This window comes from Crocodylus siamensis, chromosome 3 (genome assembly GCF_052110815.1).
Source record: "Crocodylus siamensis isolate JL-2025a chromosome 3, ASM5211081v1, whole genome shotgun sequence".
Taxonomy (NCBI): Eukaryota; Metazoa; Chordata; order Crocodylia; family Crocodylidae; genus Crocodylus; species Crocodylus siamensis.
The window spans coordinates 49709390-49727502 of NC_143397.1; the positions used below are offsets into that span (position 1 = coordinate 49709390).

Genomic DNA, 18113 nt, shown 5'->3' on the forward strand with positions numbered 1-18113 from the left:
TTCTTAATGAAATGCATGAGCAGACAAGGAAGGTTAGTGTCAACCAGAGGTGCACTCTTTGCTCTGTTTGACTCAGAAGCACTGCTATAATTGAAACCTGGCTCCCTTCTTTTGAGAGTATTTCAAGCAGATTTTGGAGCACTGTCAACTGGTTTGATGTGACAGAGAAGAAAGCAAGCAGTTTACAGAAGTGCAGTAATGCCTGCTTATCTGTCAGACAGGAGAGTGCTTAGATGAGAACTGTCAAACTCATCTAGCCTTACAGGCTCTATGAGAGGCTTGGGACTCATTTGCAGGCTGGGTTGGGCCCCAGACCAGTCCTACATTCTGGATCCAGCTTGGGTCCTGGAGTGGGTGCCACATGCAGCCGAGTCCTGTTTTAGCGAGTCCAGGGCTGTTGTACACAGCTTGAAGCCCTGACTCCACCACCGCTGTAGAGCAATGCTGCATGGCCCTGAATCTGCTGCTGCCTCAGTGTTGTGCTGCACATGGTGACTCCATTAGTCCAGGATGTGAACAAGAGCTGGTGCTGTGTATGGAGACATCCAGCATACCTTGCATGCTGCCTGTGGGTCACTCAGACTCGCAGGCAGCACTGGGGGCTGGATGATGTGGCTCTGCAGATGGCATCTTTCACACCCCTGGCTTAGATGGTGACTGCTACCATAGATTTCCCCTGCTGTGGCAAGGGGGAAGTGCTCATCCACTCCTGAATACAGCTGCAGCTGGAGTGTAGGTTGCCAACACCTGTAATAGATAACTGGCTCTCAAAGCATATCAGTGGTATGAAAGGAGTGTCATAAAGTTGCACACCTTCTATCAGCACCAAGTGATCCTTTGTTGAATTAATAGTCTTTTTCTTGAAATGTGTATATGATCATGTTCTACCTTTTTGCATAAGTGGCAAGAAGGGCAAAAGTAATATACTGGAATAGAACATCTCTATTGTAGTTTGTGTATCAAATTTTGTATAGTCTTGTGAGTAACACACTCTTGTTTTTTTGTTTCCCCCCACCCTTAGCATAAAACTGAAAATAAAACCCTAGCTGGTGGGGCAGCTGCTGCAGCTGCAGGTGCAGTTGGTGCTGTTGCTGCAGCTGGTTTGGTTGCTCCAGATAAGCCAAGTGCTGAGGTTGGTAACTACAATCTTAACATGTATCAGTTATATATTTACATCTAATTGTTTCATGATGGCTTACAGCAATATTTTTACCCTTTTTTTGCAGAGTAAAGAAAGTAAACCAGCAGCCCCAACTGTTGAAGCTGTAACTACTGTGCCATCTGAAAAGGTAGGTAACAATATAGTGATCTACAAATCATCTTATAAAAAAACAAAACTTCCCCTGTTCTTTACTTCTGCCAAATCTAAGACTGCTGTAAATAATTGGTTAGTACTTTTATCTTTGTAAATAAATATTTACAATGACTCAGGAGGAGCGGCAAATACAGTAGAGTGCTGAACAACTTCCTACTTCTTACAGGTCAGTTTATTTCCTTCTCTCAAAGTTTTATAAAGACTTCTTGCTCCTCTTTGATAAGGAAATTTTGAGAGCTTGAAAAATACCTTCCTAAATTCTTTTACAAGTTAACAAAGTATTTTAAAATGTAATCTCTGACTATGGACAAAGGCTACCTTTTTAACTTCTTCAAAACGAAGAGAGTATTACAGTTCAGTATCTGCAACAAGACAAGTGATCTGAATTGCTGCAGATGCAACCCTGAATGGTTCAAGTTGTAACAGTCTGCTGTACTTCTATCACTGCTTGAGCATGTAGATGTAAGAGTTATACATGTTTTCATAACTGCCTAGGGTTCATTCCCAATTAGTAGGGACCTCCTCAGTTGGTGATTTCGTGGGTTTTGCAGAAATTGTGAAAGCACGCATTGTCTGCAAAATCAGGCAGTGTTGTGGAATCCTTGAAAAAATACTTACTAAAGATAAAATGCTGGCTCCCCAGTGGGAAGGGAGCAGCTGAGATGGCAACTGCCCCTTGCCATTGGCTGGCTAAGAAGGCTGCCTGTCATGTGGCCCTGTCCCTCTCAGCCAATCAGTGGTGTGGGGCAGGGCCACATGGTGGACAGCCCTCAACCAATCAGCGGCAAGCAGTGGGGACACAGAGGTCCCTTGACCAATCAGAGGTTGGGGGGTGGGGGGCACTGTGATAAAACCATGAAAATGGAGGCTAGCCCCACAATCTGCCCACAAAATTGATCCCCTGCCACTTCAAATTTGGTAGGTCCTTAGCAATTAGCACAGTTATTTGATATTTTACTATTTTCTTGTTATTGAAACTGAAAGAGTTTGAAAAACATTTTCTTTGAAAAGACTTATTTACTGTTGAACTAACTGTGGTTATTCACAGCAATTTTTTGGGTTGGTTTCTGGGATGGATCTGAACCCTCATGTATATCTCTCTCCTTAATGATCCTATGTCAAATGGATTGGATTTTTTTTAACCAAAGGGAACATACGTCTCTTTTTAGAGCCTACCAACCCTTTTTCTAGGTGTTGAGCTTCTTTGACTAATGAAGGCCTCGATGCAAGTTGAGTAATTCAGCTCCTCATATGAATTGCCCCGTTTAATAACAAAAAAATCTCAAATTGCTAATGATCGTTCCATCTCTACTGGCTGCCTTGGTATTGCTTTGTCTTCTTGGGCCTACGGTGCAGCATGAATCTTAAGTTTGGCAACAACTCTGCCAAACTGTAGGTGTCCATATTAGATTGTTTTCCTAATTTTAAACGGAAATACTGAGCCTCTTTATGTTCATAGCTTTCTGACCGTCTCTGCATTATATCAGTGTTTTATTTGATCCTCTGACAAAATGAATAAAGATTAAGAAAAAAAATCAAACAAGCTCAACTACCTTCTTGCTTATTGGAATAAAAATTCAGTTGATCCTGCAGTCATCAAATAGGAGATAATCAGAAAGCATGGAGGTAAAATAGTTTTGCACTGTTTGTTAAGATATCTTACTGAAGCAGATTCTGCCTTTGGCTACCCTGTAGTGGGGGTGCCACGCAGCTCTAATCTGCTGTACGGTTGGGATTCCAATTATGAGAGATGAGGGAGACCGTCAGAGGCATTATATTCATCTAATCACAATTATGATACTTCTCATAATTACTTTTAAATAAGTGTAGTGCGTTAGAAAACAACAAACTTATTGCTTTGGGCCTGCAAAGCGAACAGTGTAATCCCACGCTCATACATGAACATGACAGTGCTTCCCTTTGAACATTAGCTGAAGACAGTTATCTAAAAGTATTCTTAATAATTTCAGTCAACTCCTTTGTAAACATGGAAGAAGATGACAGGCAACATACTTTTGTACTTGCATAATATCTTAAAAAATAGACTTGGTTGTTCATTTTAAGGTTTGTTCTTTACTTTGATGTGTGTGTGTGGTTTTTTTTTTCCTTTACAATGTCATAGTAATGCTGTGACTTCAGGGATAGATATGTATCTTAACTTGTTGAATTCTCTACTTTTTTTCTAGTCTGACATTGATGCAGCCTTAGATAGCTTAATAGATACCCTTGGAGGACCTGAAGAAATTGCACCCCCCAGCCCAGTGTATACTGGTCCAGCAGTTACGGTACTGAATTTCATGTGTGAAAAATATACTTTCCCTTAAGATATGTTCCTTGTTATTGTAGGAGATCAATAGTTGTCATTTTTATATCATAACATCATAAATATTTAATGTTTTTCTGTAACACATACAATTTGACACCCATGTCATTTAGTATACCATGCTTGGCTGTAAGAAAATATTTCAAATGTAAGTATGCTGCAGCAAAAAGTAGTGAAGTGTCAGCAAACTGAAAGAAAAGCTGCTCTGTGAATTGGTTGCCAAGTATTTGCTTTTCTGACCAATTTAAAATGACAGAGTATTTTTAATCAAAACATCTAATGAGGTAGATTAAAAAAATCTTGGGAAGGTGAAAGGAATTTTTCTGGTTACATTTTTACTTGTACCAGAGTACGAGAGTTAACTCAGATACTAGAAACAGTCTAGCCTTGGCAGTCTATACTGCCTCTGGTACCAAAGTGGCTTGTTTAAAGGTAATTGAAATATCTCTTCACCACACTGTACTCTTTAGTGTAAATGGACCACTAATTGTACTCTACCTTCACGTGTGTTTCACCACCATCACTAGTGGATAGAGGTTCATTTCATACATTGGCGATGCGTAGGGGGTGCACAAGCACCCCCTGAGTGCACCCCCTGCGAAAAGGCGCCACCAACACCTCCTCCCCACCTCGCCACTGCTGTCATCTGTGGGTGGTCCACAATCGCCACTGGCTGCCATCAGTGCTGCCAGTGGTGTCTGTGAGTGGTTGCCAACCACTGGTCAGCACTCACCACCCCACTGCTGACAGTGCTGCAGCTGTCTGCAGCAGCTCCTCACTTGCCTCTGCCATACTTCTACCACCAACAACGTTGTTGCTGCCTATGGGAGCTTGCTGTGCCCCCCCAGCCTCCGGGGGCATGTGGCATTCATGTTTTCATATATACTTATCATTATGCATTAGCAACTTCCATTTTTTTGGTAAGCATTAATGCAAAAATTGACTCATTTTCTGTTGCAGGATCCATTTTCTGCTGAGTATTTGGAAGAACTGGGAAAACGGGAAGGTAGTCTCCCTCCAGAGTACTTAAAGTTATTGACGGTAAACAAGATGAATAATATTACTAGGTTGCAGCTGTGATTTTTAGTTTGGTGAGTTGATAAATTCCATTCACCATAAAAAAAAAAAAATTTTTTTCAGGGTAAAGGAGATGGCAAAGCTGCAATCCCTTCAAAAATAGAGGAAGAATCTCTGGTAAGGTTAAATTTGTCTCAGAACATGAAAATGAACCTTCATTCTCATAATCTGATTTGTATTAACTTCCTAGCATCAAAAATCCTGACTTTCAGAAGATACTAGCTATATGCAGATCCCATTGAAATCAGTGGGAGGCAGTAGCATAACTAGGGAAGAAATTGGGACAGCTCCCCAGGTTGTCAACTTGGAGAAGGTGGAAGAGGCTGGGGGGGAAAAACCTGCCATCATAGCTGCACAATTGTGCTAGCAGCATGGCAGCAGCCAGAAGTCACCACTCCCCTCTATACTGGGGTTGCCCCAAGTGCCTGGATACATTGTTACACCTCTGAGAATGCTACAAATAGTATTCTTTGCTTGGCAGTATTAAAGTAGATCTCGATAGTTTCATGTGGGATTTCTTCACTACCTTCCATAGCAAAGAATGCTTGAATCCTTGTGTTTAAGGTAATTTCTTAGGATGTGGGCAAACAATCAAATTGTACTGAGTAAAAGGGAGGTAGGACCTTACCTCACAACAGATGCTCCTATCTGAAATGTGTAAGCTTAGCTGCCCAAATTTAATTTTTGCCTACTGCAGGTGAGGCCAGGCAGACAAACAATATGGTGGAGCAGCTAGCTGAGATGTGTTAAGTGTCAGTCCCTTTGGCTCACTGAACTTTGTCCATATCTTTAGACTATACTTTGATTCCAGTAGAAGTTCACCGTTCCTGAAGTTTTTGATGTTAGTTGTACAGAGAAGTGTAGGATTAACATTTTTTTTAGTCTTGTTTTTCCTGTGGCTGACCTGAGATGATGTGAAACAATAGTGTGTTGGGCATATGTTGCTATTTAAGCATACAGTTACCGAGCAGTGCATAAGGTTTGGGAGGTTTTGAGAGTATTGACTTTCAGACTTCAATGACTATAACTTAGCTGCAATTTCTGTTTAGAAACCAATGACAGATGATGACATTGCAGATGCCCTGTCATCTGACTTTACTTGCAGTGTTCCATCTGCTGAGGAGAAGGTGACAGATCTGAAAGAGGTATTAATTTTTCCCATCACAGGATTTTTTTTGGCCTAAAATAAATCTTGATAATTTTACCCTTTTGATACTCATTTTTGCAAATTTGCTAGTAACAGACTGTTTGTTTTTTTGTCTTTCATATAGAAGAAGCCAACAGAAGGTAAAATTGTACAAGCAGAGGCAACAAGTTCAGTCAGGAGTTCAGCTCCTCCAAAGGAGAAGAAACCAAAAACAGAAGAGGTAAAGGCTTCTCTTCTTTGACTGACGATATTAAAATGATGTTTTATATACATTAATATGGGCATGCTATTCCAGGATGCTAAATCTTATTGGCTGTACTTGAAATCATGTTATATGTATTTAGTCCAATGTGTATTGCAAGTGCTCAGGACCTGATTGGTGGTGTTCTTCATATTACAGCTTTGGGCTCAAATACAGGGTTGAGTAATTCTGCTCCTAAAGGGCATCCACAGAGCTCCTGTAATCCTTAAAAACATTAACATAAGTAGGTTCTAAAATGATCTTGTTTCCTTAGCTCTGTAGGGTATTTGTAAAATCTCTAATTTCATTTCTTTGTACTTGTAAAACTGCTTTTTTCCCCAATACCTGGAGAGACAGTGTATAACTTCTGACTGTGCTAATAAAATGCAATACAGATGTTGCCCTGTGTGATGTTATGGTCTCTGCTCTCTTCTCTCCTTAAGCTAGGATTTATTTTCATTAGGGCCTGCTGGTTTGATCAGAGACCTGACTACCTGCTACCTCTTGATATTAAGGAAATTGGGCTTAGCCAAGCAGAAATGTCTGGCTTTTTATTCACTTGAGCTCCATGTGTAGTGTAGAGGAAGAGGCATGTAGGATAAAGTGTTTGTCATTGTATGAAAAATCACAATATAATTTACACACGTTCTTAAAATACAGGCAGCAATTAGTGATGATGCACTGGAGGCCCTTGCTGATACTCTTGGTGCACCAGAACCTGAACCTGAGCAAGACCTGAGCTCCATTGTAGAGGTTGCAGAGGTATGATTATATTTCTACTGCGACACATCTCAAAATTCCAGTGAGAATCCTGGTTCCCTTTTCCTAGGTGCTCTGCAGTCCAAAGAAGAAAGCAGCTCATGTCCTAATGAACTTAACAATCTAAATACAATAAAAACAGATAAGGAGAGTAGGTATAAGGTGTAACAAAGTAGCTAGGGAGATGACTGGTGTGTATCTTGCCAGTTGAACTTTAAAATCTGCTTTTTCTCTCTGTCTCTAACCTTAGTCGGTGTTTAAAATCAGTAAGAGCCTTTTTAAGAAGTAAATGGAATTCCTGTTTTTGCGCGTGTTCTTGCTGCTTTCCTGCTTAGTTTTGGTCTTTTCCATGTGCCTTTAGTTACTTTCAACAGTGTACCTTTTATTAAACTGCTGTGTCTAACTTCTGGCCTATATTTGTATGTAATCCTTGACTTTCTGAGATTTCTTATATTTACATATAATTCTTGTTTTACTAGCTTTGTGATGTTTATCTTTTTGCTATTTACAGTAGTGATACAAAGCAGGCGAATGTCAGAAGGGAATGCAAAGTCAGTTGATCATGAAAGTGTCTAGGGCCTCATCTAAATGTTACACTTAAGGTGTGATTAACCAGTTAATCACCTCTTAAGTTTGTGACCCAACCACATATTCAATCAGTTAATGGTGTGATAAAACATGCAATAAGCCACAAAGTTATTCCACAAAAATTGTGTAATAATTTTGTGACTTGTTCTTATTACACCATCAATTGAATGTGTGGCCAGGTGCTACCCTGTGGTTGGAAGCTCCATAAACTGAGGGGCTCCAAGCCACAGAGGTGTACCAGCCTCTACCAGCCTCGTATCTGATGAGGCGCACAACAGCGGCAGCATCCCCACACTGCCCCTGCTGCAAACCCCATAGTTGATGAGGCTCGTGGAGGGGAGGCAGCATGGGTAAGGCTTCCCCCCATGCAAGACATGCCAACTACAGGGCTTGCAGTGGGGACAGCACAGGGAATTGCTGCCTACTGCAAGCCTCTTCAGCTGCGGGACTTGTGACAACGGCAGCCTGGGGAACACCACTACTGCTGTGAGCCTTGTCAGCTGTGGAGCTTGCAGCGGGGACAGTGCAGGGGAATGCTGCCCCTCCTGCAAGCCTCGTTAGCTATGGAGCTTATGGTGGGGACAGTCTGTGGAACTCTACCCACTTTGCGGGCCCTGTCAGCTGCAAAGCTTCCAGCAGCAGGAACCGGCGCAGGGGGAGCTTGGGGTTGTGGCAGTAAAGCGTGATCGACACTGATGCTGGATCCCACAATCATGCCTCCTGCTATGAATGAGTGGCATGGCAGGAGGCAAAGTTGTATGGATCGTGCATCAGGTCCTATCATGCTTTTCCCTGAACATCTAGATGGGGCCCTAGAATGCTACTAAAAATGGAGGTTGAAAAGCCTGAGATGCTGTCAGAAAAGCAGATTGGAACAGGAGTCTGGAGTCAGGGAGAGTGAATGTCTAGAGGAGCTGGGAACACGTGGAAGACCTAAGGATGTATTGCCCAGTGTTGGAGGTGGCAGGGGAGCGAAGGCTGGCACTGTGTATTTGAGGGATCCAGTTAGCGAGGCATGCAGGCCTGTTCACCCTTTATTTCTATTGGCTACTGGCATGGCCAGACTGGTGGCAACCCCTAGGAAATCTGGGGGCTTTGTCCTGTGCTTCCTAGAAGGCTTTAAGTGTATTAGGCACTAGAGTTATATTTGTGTCCCACTTCTCTGGGACTGTATTTCTCCAGAATGCATAGCGTAATGCATCACTGTGATATGCACTGTCAGTTTCAAAACAATATTTATTTCACATGTAAGTGTCATACTTACAACAAAAGCCTGCCTTAAAAAGGTCATGAGGGTTCGGAAATGTGAGGTCCTCAAAGCACAGAATAACTTTATCTGACTGTAGAAGTAGCAGCTTAAATTTAAGTGAACTTTGCTACAGAAAAATAACATTGGTGTTGTTTTTTCCTTGAATTTCTGTAAATATGTATTTATATTCTTTTCTTTAGCCAAAAGCCAAAGAGAAAAAAGAAGAAAAGGCTGGAGAACGTGAGGACTCAATCCCTCCCGAATACAGATTAAAACCAGCATTGGTAATTTCTTGTCTCTCCTTTCTTTGCGTACATTAGAAGTGTCTGACTGTTTGTGGTTTTATTGCAGATGGGGGCTGAAACTGGAGAAACAAAATGGTGGATCTCTTTTCTAGCATACTCCCTTTGGGTGGTTTTTATATCCCTGGTCTCTTTCCTTTTCCCAGTGGACATGCTAAAAATAGTCCTAAGGATTCCTGGCATCTTATTGATTGCATTTAGGAGAGGAATGTGCAGCCTGGGAAAGTGGTGGTATTTCTTTTGGATGTGTCTTTGAGGAAGCACTGAAAGTACCATTTTATAACTGGCCAAGCCACTGGAGAGTGTATTTATTTTTTATTTTTGTCCACATTATTTATATTTTTTTGCCAAGCAGATAGGTGAATGTTCTTGCAAAACTTTATCAGCGTCTTGTGACTAATGTACAGTACAGTGTTGACATTTGAACTGGCCTTGTTAGGTTTCATTTTGAACAGGGCAGTTTTTACATGCGGAGAAGCAGTCCTATGTCAATTGAAAGTCAGATTTTTCTTCACAGCTACCAGGACTATAAAATTGGATCTGTATTAATTTGTATTACTTCTCATTTAATTCCTGTTTTTCACTGATCTGACTCTATGCCACTGTAAATCTGTTATAGGTCCTATTAGTCAGATTCTTTGTGGTGTTATGGCCCCTTTGTGCGACTGTATGCTCACTGAGTGTTTGGGCACCAGTTCTACGTAGTCAACTGAGAATTCTTAGAGCCTGGGGGAGCTCTTGGCTATACCAGAGCTATACCCTATCCCCACATCACCTCTTCCATCAAGCCCTGATGTAGGATTTGGTAAAAGGTGGATGTTTTTGTAGAGAGTAACTGGGGTGTGGATGAAAGTACACTGTGCTCCTGTTCTGCCCTGTTCTGCTTGATGATTCTCTGGGCATCATCACCAGCTCTAATAGAGTAGAGTAACCCTAGTTCTCCCTGAGCCAGTTTAGGTACAGGCAGTGTATGCTGAAAACTACGGTCAGTACAACTGTGCCTTGAGGCTCAGGAAACGGTAACAGGCTCTCTGATTATCTCCCTGCCCCCTCAGTAAAAACTGGGTGCTGGAGACTATATAAGAATGTTTTCTGTAGGCAAGAGCTTAAGTGTGGTTTATGTAATAATTTATGTTAGTTTATGTAATAATACTACCAAAATGCTTTCTGGCTTAATGATTTCTATGCCTCATTCTGGTACCAGCCTCTTCTGCATGGGAATGGGAATGTTTTGCTATTCCCACACAGTACAAGAAATGTAACACAATGTTTGGGAATTCTACGTTATTAGCACTTGTTAACAAATGTGATGTGGCAACATTCTTTTGAATGCTTGTTTTCATGTAATTGTTTCTGAATTCTTGAACATGTATGGACACCTTTCTCATTGTAAACATCCTAAATTTGTCCTTGGTAGCAGGCATTATAAACCAAATTTTGTAGTAATAAAAAAAACTATCAGTAATGTTTATACTTTATTTTCAGGATAAAGATGGAAAACCATTATTGCCAAAACCTGATGAAAAACCTAAGGTAAGCAAAATAACAATATTAGAGGATTGTGAGCACATGAGTTTTTTTCACTTTGTCCATTCTTTCATACTACAGTTACATAGTCTCTGAACCTGTTCTTATATTTATTGATTCACATGCTGTAAAAGCACAGCTTGATGTTCTTGAGTGTCAAGTGAAAAAATGCTGCTGTACATAAAGATTGCTGATTTTGAAAAAGCATTTGAGGGGGTATTATCTGGAAATTGAGCCATTATGGAATTCCAGAGATTAATCTTGTGAAAGCCTTGTATAATGGCGTAAGGCAGTGGTGCTCAGTCTTTTTGGCTGGTGGGCAGGATGGGCTGTGACCGGGCCATTCATGGGACAGATCTAGCTGGTGGTTGCAATCCAGCAAGGGACAGTTGTGGTAGAGCCCCATCTGGCTGCATGGAGGGAACCAGGAGCTATCCCGGCTCCAATGTGGCCCCACTAGGGGAAGGAGGGTGTGTGGTCTGGCTCCACTAGGGGCGGGGGCTTGACTCTGACCCACAAGGGAGGGGAGGGGGCTTGACTCTGACCCACAAGGGGGGGGAGGCAGCTTGACTCAGCCCCAGAGGGGAAAGGAGGCATGGCTCAGTCCCATCTAGCCTGTGGGGAGGGGTGTCGCCCAGCCTCAACCAGGTGCAGGGGTGTGGCGAGGAGGCGTGACCCTGCCCCAACCTGCTGTACAGGGCTTGGGGTTTGAGAATTTGGCAGCAGAGGTGGGTGACCGTATTTATTGCCACCACTCCCCTGCTGCTAAATTTCCTTATCCATGGAAAGCCCTGAGGCTCGGATATTTATGGCTCAGTGGGCTGTGTTTGGCTCAGGATGGAGGTTGAGCACCATCTCAGGATATACGGTAATCCATGGTTGGCTTTCCTAAAGCCTTTTGAGGTACAGACAATTCTGAAGCAAGGATGTTTTCCATCACTTCTGCTATTTTTTTAATTAACTGAGTGACTGATGAGGAATACAACTGGAACTTAAAAGAGAAGGTTACATCTAATGCCAAAAAGACTTTGCAGCTAATATCTGCCATGGAGCCAAGAGACCAAAAGAAGTGTGACTGAGAATATGGAAGGACCAGAAGAGGAAGCTGAAAAATTTGGGTTGGAGATAAGTGGTAGGGCTGTGCGAAATTTTACCCGGTGTTTCATCTCTAAGCTGTCTTGATGCGTTTCATGCTCAAAACAGTGAAATTGAAACAAAACAAAAGCCTTTGAAATAGCTTCAAAATGAAACAAGGAAACTTGATATGTTTCAAGTCTCAAAGCCAGCCTTACTGGCTTTAGCGCCAGTCCTAGCTGGCAGCACCCCCAGGAGAGCTGTGGGGGCTGTGCTGGAGTCCCCCCGGGGGCATGGGCCCCCAATCTAACTGCCAGATGACAGACCGGCACTGAGCGCAACCTGCACCCAGCACTGGGAAGATTGGTGCTGCTGCTGGCCCCGGGCAGCAGCACTTGGCTCCTGTCACCCAGCAGGCTGATCAGAGGCACGTACCTCCGGGAGGACTCTAGCATAGCCGCTACAGCCCTCTCAGGGGTGCCGACCCCCCCGATCTGCCTGCTGGCTGACAGGAGCTGGGTGCTGCCGCCTGGGGCTAGCGGGGCCAGGGCAGATTAGTTCGTGTGGGGACCCGCCGCCCTGATCCCAGGGCAAGGGTGGCTCCCCGCACCAGCTGATCTGCTCTGGGCCCCCACCTGGAGCTGGCCTCGGTATGGGGTTGGGGCTGATCAGCTGGTGTGGGGACCCACCGTCCCAGTCCCAGGGCGGGAGAGGGTCTCTGCACCAGCTGATTTGCCTTGGGCCCCCACCAGGAGCCGGCTCTGCTAGGGGGCAGGGAAGATCAGCTCATGCGAGGACCCGCCCCGACCCTTGGGGGGGCAGGTCCCTGCACAAGCTGATCTGCCCTAGCCCCACTGACCGCAGGTGGCAGCACCCAGCTTCTGTCAGTCAGCACCCCCGGGAGGGCTGCGGGGGGTGTGCTGGAGTCCTCCTGGGGGCGCATGCCCCCAATCTGCTTGCTGGGTGACAGGAGCCAGGGTGCTGCTGGCTGGGGCCAGTGGCAGCACTGATCTTCCCAGCGCTGGGTGCAGGCACCCAGTGCTAGTCTGTCATCTGGCAGGTAGATCGGGGGCCCGCACCTCCGGGAGGACTCTGGCATAGCCCTCCCAGGGGTGCGGATGAGCCGCTGATCTGCTTGCCGAATGAGAGGAGCCAGATACTACTGCCTGGGACTGGTGACAGTAATGATCTTCCCGGCACTGGTCCCAGGTGGCAGCACCCAATTTCTCTCATCTGGCAGGTAGATTGGGGGCCTCACACCCCCGGGAGGACACTGGCATAGCCCTAGCAGCCCACCCAGGGGTGCAGGTGAGCCCCCGATCTGCCTGCCTGCTGCATCCTTTGTTTCCCCATAATAACCTTTGGGTGAGATGTCAAAACAGTGAAACAGTTTTGACTAAACAAAATGGGACAGTGTTTTCGAAACTAAACAAAATTCAAAATGAAACACTGTTCTGTTGAATCATCGAAACAGAAGTTGAATTGGAACGATGCTGGGGTGGGAGAGGAAGGGAACACCAAAAAAATAGTTGGAACCCTGGGAGATGGCGGTGTAAATGGCACATACCCTGAAGAAGTGGAGAGCTACTTTTCCCTTGAAAGTATTGGGGGCTGCTCTGGTGGCACTGAGGAAGAGGTCTGTGCAAGAAATGGTACAGCACAAGTAGCTTTTACTTTCCTGAAAGCAGGTTAGCACTAAACATTCAGTGAGAACCACTTTAAAATCAATATCTATACCACATTTTAAAAATTAAATGACCAGAGTGGTTAGTAAACAACAAATTACACAGCACAATGCACAAAAGATCTGAGGAAAGAAAAAACATGGAAATGGCATATAGCCGTATTCTGAGGAAACTAGATATTGACGTTACGCCAGAGCTAGATACTGACATTACACACATTTTTGGAGTGGTTACACCAAAAATGTCTGGAGAGGTGGTTGGTCTGACTTGAAGTAAAGCCAAAAACAGTGAGCCAAAGGCAGCACTGGTTGGAGGATTGTTGTTGACAACTGTGCTTCAGTAATGAAGAGGCGTAGGCAGAAAGTGAAAAGTTGTTTTGCTTTCTAGCTGTCTTTCAGGCTGGTAGTAAGGTTGAATACTGTTTGTTTTGTAAATGGATCGTGCAGATATTTGAGTAATATTGAAATGCTTCAGCAGTATGTAGAAACTGACAAAACATGGTGCATTTGCCAGTGGTCCTTTCTTATTGCTAGTAATTAGGCTTACTGAACACAACCAGAATAAAGTCTTGTTGTTAACTGAAAAGCTCTTAATTGTTTCTATGCCTTTCTGTTGCTCCTGTATGAATTATAACGGGGAAGCAGTCATGATTTTTAGGGTTATGTAGTTTGGAGAAAAGAAGACTGAGGGGAGATTTGATAAGTCTTCAAATACATAAAGGGCAATTACAGAGAGGATGGAGATGGAGGGATGGAGCTTTTCTCTGTGGCTGTAGGGCAGGGGTTTTCAACCTTTTTAAAGGAGTGTATCCCTTCTGGGTACACTCCTGGCAGGGGGGTGGCAGCAGCCAGATGTGGAGTGGGGTAGGGCTTGCATGTGGCAGCGGTGGTAGTAGCGTGGGGCGGTGGCCATGTGAGAACTCCCCCCGTACTGTGTCCAGCTGGCTGGGTGGCGCCTGTGTGGCCCACAGAGGGGAGCCACTGTCCTCACCCACTCTTCCCCTATTCCCCCCCGGCCCTGCTCCTGGAAGGTGGCAGTGCAGGGTGTTGGGTAGTAGTGCTCCATCCCCACCTGCCTGTGCATACCCTCTAGCCCTTGTCGAAGTACCCCTGGGGGTATGTGCATCTCTGGTTGACAACCCCTGCTGTAGGAGACAGGACTAGGAGCAATGGAAGCTGCAGCAGGGGAAATTTAAATTGGAGATGAGGAGGAATTTTTTTGACAATGAGGGTGTTCAAGCATTGGAAGAGGATACTAAAGAACATTCCTTGGTAGCTTACAGGAGCTGTTTAGTCAGACACTTGGCTGGGATGGTTTAATCAGGGATGATCCTGCCTTGAGCAGGGGGCTGGACAAGATTACCTCACAAGGTCCCTTGATTATCGTGTTCGAGTCCGCTGGTCCGGACGATCTTCACCCTAGGGTTCTACAGGAACTGGCTGAGGTCATTGCGGGACCCCTGGCGCGGCTCTATGAGCACTCGTGGTGCTCTGGTGAGGTGCCGGAGGACTGGAAGAGGGCCAATGTGGTCCCTATCTTCAAAAAGGGAAAAAAAGAGGACCCGGGAAATTACAGGCCAGTTAGTCTTACCTCAATCCCGGGTAAGCTCTTTGAAAAAATTATCCTGGCACACATCCAGGAGGGCCTTGCGGGGGAATGCATGCTCAGGGGCAACCAACATGGGTTCATCAGTGGCAGGTCTTGTCAGACCAACCTGGTGGCCTTTTACGATCAGGTCACCAAATCATTAGACGCAGGGGTTGCTGTGGATGTAGTCTTTCTGGACTTCCGGAAGGCTTTCGACACTGTCTCTCACCCTGTCCTCATCAAAAAGCTGGGAGACTGTGGTGTCGATGCCCACACGGTCAAATGGGTCGCCAACTGGTTGGAGGGCCGCACCCAGAGGGTGGTAGTGGATGGGTTCTTCTCGACCTGGAAGGACGTGGGCAGTGGGGTTCCGCAGGGCTCAGTCCTCAGGCCCGCACTGTTCAACATCTTCATCAGTGACTTGGATGAGGGGGTAGAAAGCACCCTGTTCAAGTTTGCTGATGACACTAAGATGTGGGGGGATGTGGGTGCACTAGAAGGGTGCAATAGGCTACAAGCTGACCTTGACAGGTTGCAACGGTGGGCGGATGAGAATAGGATGGGGTTTAACACTGGTAAGTGCAAGGTGTTGCACATGGGGAGGAAGAACCGGCACCACACTTACAGGTTGGGGAACTCCCCTCTTGCCAGCACGGAGACGGAAAAGGATCTTGGAGTCGTCATTGACTCCACGATGAACATGGGCCGGCAGTGTGGGGAGGCAGTCAAGAAGGCCAACCGTACCCTGTCATGCATCCACAGATGCATCTCGAGCAGGTCCAGGGAGGTGATCCTCCCCCTCTAGGCGGCACTGGTCAGGCCGCAGCTGGAGTACTGCGTCCAGTTCTGGGCGCCACACTTCAAGAGGGACGTGGACGATATGGAAAGAGTTCAGAGGAGGGCCACTCGTATGATCAGGGGTCAGCAGGGCAGGCCTTATGAGGAGAGGCTACGGGACCTGAACCTGTTTAGCCTCCACAAGAGAAGGTTAAGGGGGGACCTTGTGGCCTGCTACAAACTGGTCAGGGGGGATCAGCAGGTATTGGGGGAGTCCCTGTTCCCCCGTGCGCTGCCAGGAGTGACCAGGAATAACGGTCACAAGCTGGCGGAGGGTAAGTTTAGATTAGATATTAGGAGGCGCTACTTCACAGTCAGGGCGGCTAGGGCCTGGAACCGGCTTCCAGGGGAAGTGGTGCAGGCTCCTAGCCTGGGGATTTTTAAAAGGAAGTTAGATGAGCACCTTGCCGGGGTCATCTGACCCCGGTGCTCTTTCCTGCCAAGGCAGGGGGTCGGACTAGATGATCTACCTAGGTCCCTTCCGACTCTAGCTACTATGAAACTATCATTTCAGTAAGAATCACCTTTATTTATAAGAATGTAAATTATGAATTATGGAGGAAATATTTTTAGTTTTGTCTGCAGGATTGTGATTAATTTGCGATACTTATTATATTTTGAAATTCAGAACGGTTGCCCAGTTGTTGGCTGAGAAAGCTTGTTTATTTTCTGAGAAGTTGGTGTGTTTTTGCAAGATACCTTTTATCTTGTTTTTGCAAGATAGAAATGAATCAGTCAGTTTATACCACACTTTCCTTTTAATTGCAGCCTTTAAGCGATTCTGAGCTCGTTGATGAATTTTCAAAAGAATTTGTCTGTCCAGCAGCACCTGCAGCACAGTCCAAACCAACTAAGCCCACTAATGCATCTGTCGTAAGTCTTCTGGGATCTTTAAATGTGTATATTGCACTGGCACTGAAGAGAGAATTTTAGGATGGTGGGTTTTTAGAAAATATCTGTAGTGTTTTTCACAATATTGTCCTGGAAATACTTGTTCTTCTTTTGCTAGTTCTTCATTATTTTTCATGTTGTCTGTGGTATTGTATACACCGTTTATACACAGACAACAGTTAAAATGTTTTTAATATCTGGCTGCAGGTTTTACTCAAATCTATACTTTTGCTTAGTAATTTTTCACTACATTCAAACAGTCTTGCAACAATCATATTCTGTTGTATTTTTTTTGGGGGGGAGAGGGTTTCATTGCTCTGTTCTCTGAGCAAGTTTGTAAAGGTCCCTGTATTTGTCTGCATCAGACCCCTGCGGTTTCAACCCCTGCAAAGACCCCTGCGGTTTCGACCCATGCAAAGACTACAAAGGAAGAAGTTGTCCTGCATGCTGCCATGTGCACAGGGCAATCTTCAGCTCCATCAGTAACGACTTCAGTGAGTAATCTGGAGAGAACTAGAATTGGTGCTCAAGTAAAAGTTTACTCCTGCTTCATAAAAAGTTGGAGCACTGGTTTCAGACTAGTTCCTGTTCATTACTGATATATGTAATATAGACAGAGGCACTCAGTGGACTTTATCTACACGTATATATTTGTTAGTTGTAAAATGAAGATGTTTATAATGTGTGGTGATAAATTTGAGTTTGTCTTTCTGAACGTGTCACTTTGAAGCCAGGGGAATATCAAACTACAGCTGCATCTCATGCAATAGCAAATGTCTTTACAGGTTGGCCAAGTGCCAGATGAGGCAGTTGAAGCATTGTCTGGTAGTCTAGGAAAGAGAGAACATGACCCAGAAGAAAGTAAACCTGCTGTGGATAAAGTGAAGGTAAAACAGGAGTTGGGCTTTGTAAATGTGCTTCTCTTGACACATGCTAGCTTAGACCAGATAATTTCCAGGAGTCAGGTTTTGGCTGGCATGATTACTGCATATTTTATTAATTCCATCTATAAGTACAATGATACAAAAATGAAAAAATGCAATAGCACAATAACCTTTCTAAATTAAGGCAACTCCTGAAAATTGTCTTTATTTAGTTTCTGAAAGCTACACTAAAGCACAGCTGAAATGTATGTAAAACATGCCCAGAAATGTTCTGTTGTCTTTTCAAAAGGAACTAAATTTCAGATGTTGGGCTGGCATATTGTTGAAGCTGCCTCTTAATATTGTATATAACAACAAAGTCAGAAACACAATGTACAGTAGTAATTTTTTATTAAAGGTGTGCTGTCATAAAAACGTCATAGTTCAGCTTATTATCAAAAAGAACTGTCCAGTCTGTTTTAGGAACTATACAAGTTTGCGGTGTGATTTTTTTTTTTTTTTTTGTCTTCTAAAACTTGGAAATTTTGGGCTAGGTGGTAATTATCATGGAAAAAGGTAGCCAGTGGGGAAGTGGGGAAGAGAAGCGGGGAAGGCTCTCCTGCCTTCTCTCTCAGCTGTCTCCTTAAC

General features: G+C 44.5%; 1 protein-coding gene across 7 annotated transcripts in view; it reads left to right on the forward strand.

Annotated features, from left to right (window-relative positions):
* The window catches only part of CAST (calpastatin), an 89851-nt gene that overhangs the window by 56437 nt on the left and 15301 nt on the right, over window positions 1-18113 (forward strand). For 6 of the 7 annotated variants that reach the window (XM_090038308.1, XM_090038312.1, XM_090038310.1 and 3 more), the window contains 13 exons: window positions 1022-1132; window positions 1227-1289; window positions 3502-3600; window positions 4599-4679; window positions 4779-4832; window positions 5765-5860; window positions 5987-6082; window positions 6764-6865; window positions 8900-8983; window positions 10487-10534; window positions 16480-16584; window positions 16968-17096; window positions 17388-17489. In XM_090038308.1, the coding sequence (XP_089894434.1) occupies window positions 1022-1132; window positions 1227-1289; window positions 3502-3600; window positions 4599-4679; window positions 4779-4832; window positions 5765-5860; window positions 5987-6082; window positions 6764-6865; window positions 8900-8983; window positions 10487-10534; window positions 16480-16584; window positions 16968-17096; window positions 17388-17489 (1170 nt within the window). The remainder of the gene's footprint in view (window positions 1-1021; window positions 1133-1226; window positions 1290-3501; window positions 3601-4598; window positions 4680-4778; window positions 4833-5764; window positions 5861-5986; window positions 6083-6763; window positions 6866-8899; window positions 8984-10486; window positions 10535-16479; window positions 16585-16967; window positions 17097-17387; window positions 17490-18113) is intronic. The other variant, XM_090038309.1, reaches the window with a different exon arrangement.